Source organism: Sminthopsis crassicaudata, chromosome 2, assembly GCF_048593235.1.
Source record: "Sminthopsis crassicaudata isolate SCR6 chromosome 2, ASM4859323v1, whole genome shotgun sequence".
Classification (NCBI taxonomy): domain Eukaryota; kingdom Metazoa; phylum Chordata; class Mammalia; order Dasyuromorphia; family Dasyuridae; genus Sminthopsis; species Sminthopsis crassicaudata.
In genome coordinates, this window is record NC_133618.1 from 657,082,722 (window position 1) to 657,091,857 (window position 9,136).

Sequence of the window (9,136 nt, forward strand, 5' to 3'; positions counted from 1 at the left end):
GGCGGGCATTTAAAAAGGAATCACTTAGGGGTGTTGGGGAGGACCTGAACTTTGGAACTGGTTTCTTTCTCTTCCACACTTTCCTTAGCTGGAGGAAGGACCTTCTAAGATGTAGAAGATCTGAAGATGCTGGATTACCATCTTCCCAATGACTTCCTAGTGGCAACCCTAGGCAGGTGAGGGTGATGTCTATACTAGGAGGCAGGAACTGGATGGAGAGTAACAAGAAAAATAAAGCAACTGTGCCAGGCCTAAGAGGCCCTTCTTGAGTGAGTACACCACAAATGGGCCAAAGGGATCCCCAGAAAAAAAAGTGTTCTCCAAGCTGCAGTCTACTTTTCCCTGCTCTGCACATAATTGTGGGAGACCGGATGACACACTTCCCACAGGGAGATGCTTTGAACCAACTGTTCATGCTCCAACACCTTAATAAATTACCTTTCTAAGAGCTACCTAATGCTGGATAACTAAAATGATTCTCACCTAATAATCCCAAAGGGGAGCACACCTGAGGAGTGGAGGCTTACAGGAAGAGTATAGCTCAAGCGGATGGCATTATAGAATCATTCCTGGCTCCTCAGGGGTATCCCTGGAACCCTGAGGAGGAGAAGGAGGAGGAGGAAGAGCCTTGTTCTGGGATCTAAGACTCACCTGGGAGTGGAAATTGGCATAGGGAACCTTAAAACTTATATGGGAGATAGCTGAGGTATGATATAAGGGAATATATACATATGTATGCATGTATATGTGCTATTTTTAATTTTATATGTATATGTTGTCTATCCTCCCACCGGCCCTTCTCATAAATCCTTCAGAACATGGATTGCTTTCATGTGGGTTTTACATTTCCATTACTTGGAAAACAGCAGGTATATAATAAATAGTGGCTGAATAATTCTTTGTCAGCAATGTATTGCAACTTCCTCATATCCACTCTATTTTTCTCCATTTGGGTGAGTCTTCAAAGACTGTGCTATTTAATGACTGGCAGACAGTGATTTTCAAAGGAAGAGTGGAATATTAAAATGCTGCAGCCTTCTTTGCAAGCAGAAGCTCAGGGTCATTGCATGGCTTCTCAAATTTAATCCAGTCTTCCTGCTAATCAATTCTGGGTCCAGGTTGATATATATATACTTATTAACAGACCAGCTCAGTAACCAACCAAAGCCCAATCTGGACAACAGGTACTCTATCATTCCCATTTTACAGAAGGGGAAAACAAGATTCTAACAGGATAACCACCTTGGTCCTTATGACAGAATCCAGGTCTCCTGATGCCAATGCTTTTTTTAAGCAATTACAGGGCCTCTTATGGAATGGAAAAGGCACTGGACTGGCAGGCAGAAAGCCCATGGTTCTAGTCCTGGACCACTAATAACTGTGACCTCAGGCAAAATGATTTGGCTTTCTGGATCTCAATTTAAAATAGGCATAAAAGTAGCATATGAGCAAAGGTGTGACATATGAGCAAAGGTGTGACAGTGGAAAAGCAGAGGGTATATTTTAGGAACAGTAGGGAGACAGATCTCATTCAAAAAGAGAGTTTATACTAGAGAAGCCTGGAAGACACGGCTGAACTGCTAAAGCAGAACCAGACAATGCAGGATTCTCTAAGAGGCAAGGGGTTGAAGAACTGCTCCCCCATGGGCCACGGGAAGCTACCGATGTGGGAGCTATTAAAGGGGAGCTATTGATAAGCTTCTGCAGCCAAGCCACTACATCAGGAGACAGAAGAGCAGCAGCAGGAGCGGACAACCGCAAACTAAGCCATGATATGTGCCCAAGACACTGCACCACATCTGGTGACTGCAAGGAAGCGATAAGGCTGGGTGGGGCGGCCGAGAGAATGGCTCCACTTGGGTAAAGGCTTCCATGGAAGTCAAATCCCCCACAACTATCTTGTAAATAGCAGCAACTAAACAAGCAGCAAGCCTGGGAGGCTTGGCACATTCATGAAGGGAATTCTATATTATTAGAAGCCAGATGCTCCAATAGGAAGGAAATCTACACCGGGTGCCATGATGAGCAACTGGTAAAAATAGATCCTGACTTCTAGGAGCTAAGAGGACAATATTTAATCTTGCTCAAAGTTGGCAATTTACTCCAAACGTCCCCTTTATCCCAAACTTTTATTTTAGCTTTTAAATTTCCTTATCCACATGGCATATTTTGTCAAACAGGAAAGTCAAATTGTTGCCTGTAATGTGACAGCGGTATACAGAAGAACCAAATGTCTTTTCTACATGTATTTGCATCCCCTCACCCAACTGGGCCACTCTCACACCTGAGTACATTTTGCTTTACAGAGTGTTACAATTTGTCTTCCTCTAAAACAATAACAAGATTAGCAAAGATAAAGTCCCATTCAAATTCTCTAAAATTTGATCTCATTTATGGTTATCATCTATGGGAAAAGGGGTGGGAAGGAGATTATCTGGACCTAAACAAAACGCTTGGGTCCAATACACGGTGCCATCTAGTGTCCACAGTTAGGATGTCTCCTTGAAAAGGTTCAATTTAAATCTCAGGCATCCTCAAAATAATCTTTCTCCTATCTGAGAGGTCGCTTGTCTTTGCCCCACAGACACTCTTCAAGCCTTATCCTCCACTTAACAAATTCATGCTTCAGAAAATATAGAGGACTAAAAGAATCTCTAGCAGTCAACAGCATGTCCACAAAGAAAAAGGAAATCTGAAGAATGTTTCAGCTCCAATGCAAGTTGTCACAAAACCACCATTTACACAATTAAAAGGATGGAAAGCATGCTTTCTTAGCAAGTGTCTTAAACTTATGGGTAGTCTTCACTCCAGCTTGGGGGAACCTTACAGTCCCCCCATGAGGCTACTTGCATCCTTGAGGAGAAGACCCCACTTGAGGGAAAGCCCGGGGAGCTCAGGCTCAGGCAGCATCCCATCCCAGGGCCAGTGTGACACAATCCTATGGAGGTTTGGGTTTACTGAAACCCCACATGCAACAGACACTTAACTGTTGAAATGCATCCATCACTCTTGTAACTTTGCACAATCTCAAAAGAGAGAGAACACACTCCAGGGACCGCTTACGGGTAATAGGGAACTTTTTTTTGGAAAAATAAAGTGGTTCTCTGAGCAGGCATTTGCCAGATAACACGTAACTAGGGGGGTTAAAGACAAGCACATTCAGACTGACTAGTGAGAAAAAAAGGCTCGCTTTCACCAAGAGCTTTATCACAGCGCTCTATCACTACAGCAAATGTCACCTTTCGGTCTGAGGTTCTGAGGTTTGGTTTACCCCCGAATGGGGGCGGGGTGGCCGCGGAGCCGGGGTGCAAAGGGCAGCAGCAGCACACCTCGGGCTCCGCACTTGTGGAGTCCTCGAGCTCCTCCGAGCACTTAGCATCTATTAGCTCACTGCCCTGCGACAGACCTGGGCTGAGCAGCCTGAGCATCCCCCGTCAGACTGCTCCTTCCCTAGCTTCCTCAGCGGGCTCACTAATGGCCCGAGGTGTCCAGGGACTCTCTTTCCAGAAAGGAAGGCTACGTGGATCCTCCTCCCGTCCACCCCAGCCCTAAGCGGAAAAGTTGGTCAGGGGCCAGCGCTGCCGGGGACACGCGGGGACACCCGCTGACTCGCGAGGCCAGGCGGGTCCCCGGCACTTTTTATTTAAGAAGGGAAAAAACATTCCCGGCGAACACCAGCTGGGGGGAGGTCGGTGGCTGGAGAGATGATGGAGGGATAAAAGGCAGGTGGACGGAGGACGGCCGATGGACGGACCCAAAGCGGGTGCGTACGTACAGATGTGTGTGTGCACATGGGCACACGCCGCCCCCCTGCAGTCCCCGGGCGCTGGGGCCGCCTCCCTCCCGGCCGTCCCGAGGCTCGCCCCGCGGGGGCCGACCCCCGCCCGGCCTCGCTCGGCCCCTCCCGCAGACACTGCAGCAGGCTCCCCCGGGAGCTGTCCCCCGCGCCGGCGAGTCTCGGGGAGGACAAAGTTTGCCGTCCCTCCGGACGCTCTCGGCCCGCGGGGGTCCGGGGGGGTCGCGGGCTCCGCTCTCCCGGCAGTGGCCGCCCGCAGCTCGGGGCAGCCCGCCGGGCCGGGCAGCGCCGCACTAGGCGCGCGGGGCCGCGGCGGCAGCCGGCAGGAGGAGCGCGGGGTCGGCGGCTCCGTCTGGGCGCCGTCCGAGCCCCGTCCCTTCCCCGCCCCGCTGTCCCCGGGCTGCGGGCACATCCCAGGCGCGCCGCCCCTCCTCCTGCCCTCGCTTCCTCCTTCCCTCCCTCCCCGCGCCGCCCGCCGCGGTCGCAGCCGCCTGAAGGGCACCGCGGCCCCGCCGCCGCCGCCGAGCTCCGGCCGGCCGCGAGTTGGGGGAAGTGTCCCGCTGCCCCGCGGCCGCCGGCCTGCCCTCCCACCGCCGCCGGCCGCGGCTCCAGCCCAGCCCAGCCCCGCCCCGCCCCCAGCCCCCGCTCCGGGCGCGCTTCCTCACCGTGCGGCGGTGCTGCTGGTGCCGGGGGCGGCTGACGCCCAGCCCGGGGAAGCAGCCGGCGGTGAGCGCCCCGCAGCCGCTGGCGCCCCCGCCGCCGCCCCGGGAGGAAAGGAGCAGCAGGAGCGATCTACCTGCGGCGGCCGCCATCTCTCAACTGGAAGCGGCGCCGACCTAGGCAGCGCAGCGGACGGCCGGGGCGGGGCCAGCGCCCGCCATTCACCAGCGACGGGCCAACGGGAGGGCTCGCTCGGGTCGGCGAGGCGGGGCTGCCCCAAGAGCCCAATGGAAAAGCGGCAGGGCGATCCCGGAGGCTGTCAGTCTCCACCCGAGTTACCTATAGTGGGACATGGTCAATTACGGGCAAATTCTGGGGAACCGGTAATTGGCACCCGAGCCCCCCGGAGCGGCCTCTGTGGCGGGGCATGCCCGCTTCTGCACAGCTCCTCCGGGGGGAGCCGGGCTCGGGTGACTGAGGCAGGCAGGGGAAGGCGCTCTGCAGAGCTCCGCAATGAGAGCATTCTCCAAGTTGGAGGAAAAAAGAGGCTCCGATAAAACTCATCGTTAACTAGGGGTGCAGTCGTTCTTCACCGCGTGCCCGTCGGTCATAAGGGGTGATTGTAATGTGGGAGGGGGAGAGCGGGGACTGAGCGCCAGCCGCTCCCTGGGGCTCACACGGGTACGTTGCAAAGGCTGGGTTCGGTTTTTGCAGTTCCTTTGCAGCCCTGGGCAAGAAACTCCCTGGGAGCCGTCTTCTTAATTTTCCTGGACACTGGGTGCACTGTGTGCTCAAGGGACTAAGGAAAAGCAACGTAAAAAAGCAAAAACATACAGTGATTTTAAAATTCATATATATATATATATATATGTAATTGTCATGTGACCCATATATATATATAAGCTAAAATAGTAAATAAATTGTGGATCAATTACTAATCACTTCCTCTTGCACCCAGCCGAGTACCTACTTGGAGTTCAATAAATATTATTAAGTAAATGATGTCTATCACCTCAAATGAAAAGTTCATAGTGAATAAAGATGAGTGAGAGACTGCAGAACAAATTCCTTAGGAGGGGATTTCCTGCCGTCAGCCCATTACTGTGAGCTGGAGCTTTCCTGCAGCCTAGAAAACACTCCAGAAAAAGAATGAGAACATTCCCCCGCAATTTGGAGAAAGGTTCTGGTCTCTTTGCCTCAGGGATGATATTTTCTCTTAAGACCTTCATATGCAATTGTACTATGCAGGTAAAGCCCTTATTCTTGAGATAAACTTGTGGATAAACTCTGACCAAGATCATGAATATTCAGAAAGGTAAGAAGAAGGTTAGATTCCCAAAATAAGAGCATGGTGCTGTTTATCAAGTGGTATTACATTATTGCAAAACAATGGAAGTTGAGAGCCCTGATCCGTGACCAGCATCCCACAGCTGATACCAGCTGCAGGTCTATGACAGACGTTTGGAGGTCCGTCACATTCCCAGACCAGTTCCATTTTAGGCTCTTCTCAGCCCTGACGGCTCAGCCCAACTGTAAAGTCTTAATGTAAAGACTGCTGGCTGACTTCTCGTGGGCTCCCTTACAGGTTGCTGCAGTATTTTTAAATTTCTCCTGCCCTAGCCAAGCCCAGCTACAAATGTGGAGCTATGGTCTCCACTCCCACTTCCAGCTGTTCTTTTTTTGTCAATAGTATTAGCTTTCCTCTATTTCTCCATGTATGGAAATTCATTGTCCACCCTGTCATACTGACATTTGGATCTGAACATTTGCAAGAGTGCCTTGGCCAATGGAAAAGAAAACTGAAGGGAATCTCCAAGAAGAGTTTTGTTGTTGTTGTTGAGTCACGTCCAACTCTTGGTGACCGCGTTTGGGGTTTTCTTGGCAAAGATACTACAATGTTTTGCCATTTCTTTCTCTAGCTCTTCTTATAGATGAGGAAACCGAGGCAAGCAACAAGCTGATTTGCCATTCCCTTCTCCAGCTCTTTTTACAAATGAGGAAACTGAGGCAAGGAGGATGAAATGGCTTGCCCTGGATCACAAGAGATAAGCATCTGAGGCCAGATTTGAATTTATGAAGACAAGTTTTCGTGACTCCAGGCCCAGCATTTATCCATGTGGCCACTTATCTGACCCAAGAAGATCCTATCTACCTTTAAAAAAAAAAAAAAAAAAATTATATTGTGGAGGACTTGATGAGATATAGATATGGGGTAACTAAATGAAATTAGGGTTAATTGAGGTCTAGTGGCAGGTTCGGGGTTCAGGGAGTCAAATAAAACTCCCCTGCAACCCCTTTGGATTCAGCGCAAGGATACAGAATTAAATGAGGTCTAGTGGTGGCACAAGAGTCCCCTGTAAAGGAATTTACAGGCCCCAAAACCTAGATTGATAAAAGAGGCTTATTGTGGGGTTTGGAAGTAAAGTTAAAGTCTAGTTAGTAAAAGGTGAAGGTAGAGATAAGAGGGCACCGGAAACAGGATTCCAGTGGGCAGAGAGTCCTTGGGGTGCCAGGCATGGTGCTAGCATGTTTGGAACCTCTACAGAGACAGGACTCCAGCTTGGCTCTTTTATAAGGAGAGATTTAGCCAAAGGGACCTATGAGTGGAGTCCCAAGTTCAAGTTGATTCCTGGATGGGTTTGCAGATCATTAGAATGGGCTGGGACAGTCCAAGTTAACTCAGATGGGATGGGGGTTGTGAGAGCCCAAATATCTCCTATTAGAATTCAAAAGTGTGCTTTTGACCAGGATTTGTGAATCAAAAGTCCTTGCTTCTTCAGCTATGAGGGGTTAGGAATCAGAAAGGAATAAATCAATCTGAAAGGACTAGTCTTAAAGGGACCCAACCCGCATCAAGTTGAGCCTGGAGTCGGGACGTTTGGGTTCAACACTGTTGGACACAGACTGACAATCTGATCACAAGCAAATCACTTTATCTCTCAGAAATGTTTCTTCATCCATAAAATGGAGGTTAATTAAGTAGGAAAAATGCTAGATTTGGAAAGAGAGGACCTTCAAACTCTAGCTCAGCTGCACTTACCCTTAGGACCGTGAACAAAGCACCTCTCTGGACTTCAGTTTCATTTTCTATAAAATGAGATAGTTGGATTAGATGACCATATTCTACATCTAACTAGTACAGTCTACCTCAGAAGGCTGATGAAGAAAGTACTAGATGATGTGAGTTATTGTTACAATGAAACTGCCTGGCATAGTGGAGAACACAGGATACCCACATCAAAATCTTGGCTCTGATACTTACTAATCGTGGGATGTCATTGAATCTCTGTGAACCTCAGTCACATCTGGAAAATGGGGTAACAATTGTTATAATATCTATCTCATAGAGATAGCCAGAGGGGATCATCTTGTAAGTTTTTAAGAGCTTTGTGTGATTATCAGATTATAGAACAGACAGGATACGCTAGAGGTTATGGGTATCCCCCCTCTCATAGTTACTGGCAATGTCACAATGGACAACAGCAAACTTTGAACAGTTTTCTAATAGTATAAGTTAGAGATGTTTTCTTTTGTCTCGACTGAAAGATTTTGCCCAAAGTGGAATTCACAGGTCGTGGATATCACCAAGTGAAAATGGAACCAGGAATGTACTCTCATTGGGCTGTGTATGCCGAAAGCCAATTAGCTCAGCTGGCTGGCACATTATGTTCATGAGCTAGTAACTACAATTCAATACCAGTAAGAGCCAATTAGCTAAACAACAGAGAATTCTGTATTGTGGCAGCCACAAACTGAACCCCTGCCTTCAGCTGGTTGGCCAGGCAGCATACAAAATAACAGCTATTGTTGACAAGGGGAACTAAGTGGGATACTGCCAGTGAATCCATCTCTCTCTAGAAGGAGGTATCTCAAAGTACATGACCTCCAGAGGGAACATTATCTTCCATCATGGAGTTTTCTGGGCTGGGCTCACCTCAGGTAAGCTCTCTGATGGATGAGACATGGGCAGGTCAAGCAGGAATTGACAAAAAGAGATTTACTTTAGTCCCTGGCAGGAGAAGCAGATTCAGCAAAAGTAGGTATTGGAGACACCTTGAATGGATTCAGCTAAGTGAGCTCCTCTGCCCAAGTTACCCATCGTGATCCACCAGCCAAGATCAAAATGTCCCAGAATACTCTGGCTGCTTTGTGCCCAGGTGATGAGGAAGTGGTAGCAATATCCCAAGACCCCTGAACCAATTAAAGGTTTAGAAATGTCTCTATAACTTTTAAGGAAAAATTAGCCTAACTTGCAAGGAAGGAGGCTTAGGATATTAGGATATTTGATGGGAGGCCTTCTAGAGGACCCTCTGTCACTTAAAAGACTTTGGGGCTCTTAATAGTTAATCCTGACCTCTAATATTCAGGAAACCTGATAGAAAGAAGAGGAAAAAAAATTAAAACGGAAGCATAAAAAAAAAATAAATAAATGATGTAGTAGTTTCCGGAAGGAAGGAATGACCGCTCCTGAGACAGTGCCAGAAAGAACAGAGGGGGGGCGAGGGGGGGAGATACAGCTTGGCAGTTCACAATGGATCTCTCCATGTAAAAACATTAAACACGAGCAGAATAAATACCAGTGACTCTTGTGCTATGAAGAGCAAAAATGGTGACATGCTCTGCACAGACATCAATCTTCAATACAAGTAAGGAAAAATTACTCTGGGATGCCACCCTTTT

The 9,136-nt window shown here is 48.7% G+C and overlaps 1 protein-coding gene across 1 annotated transcript in view; it reads right to left on the bottom strand.

The window, feature by feature from the left end:
- Positions 1-4,625, bottom strand: part of MCU (mitochondrial calcium uniporter) — a 175,317-nt gene extending 170,692 nt beyond the window's left edge. Inside the window, exon 1 of the mRNA XM_074296881.1 lies at positions 4,462-4,625. Coding sequence (XP_074152982.1) covers positions 4,462-4,608 — 147 coding nt within the window. The 5' untranslated portion in view covers positions 4,609-4,625. The remainder of the gene's footprint in view (positions 1-4,461) is intronic.
- Positions 4,626-9,136: the final 4,511 nt, after the last annotated feature.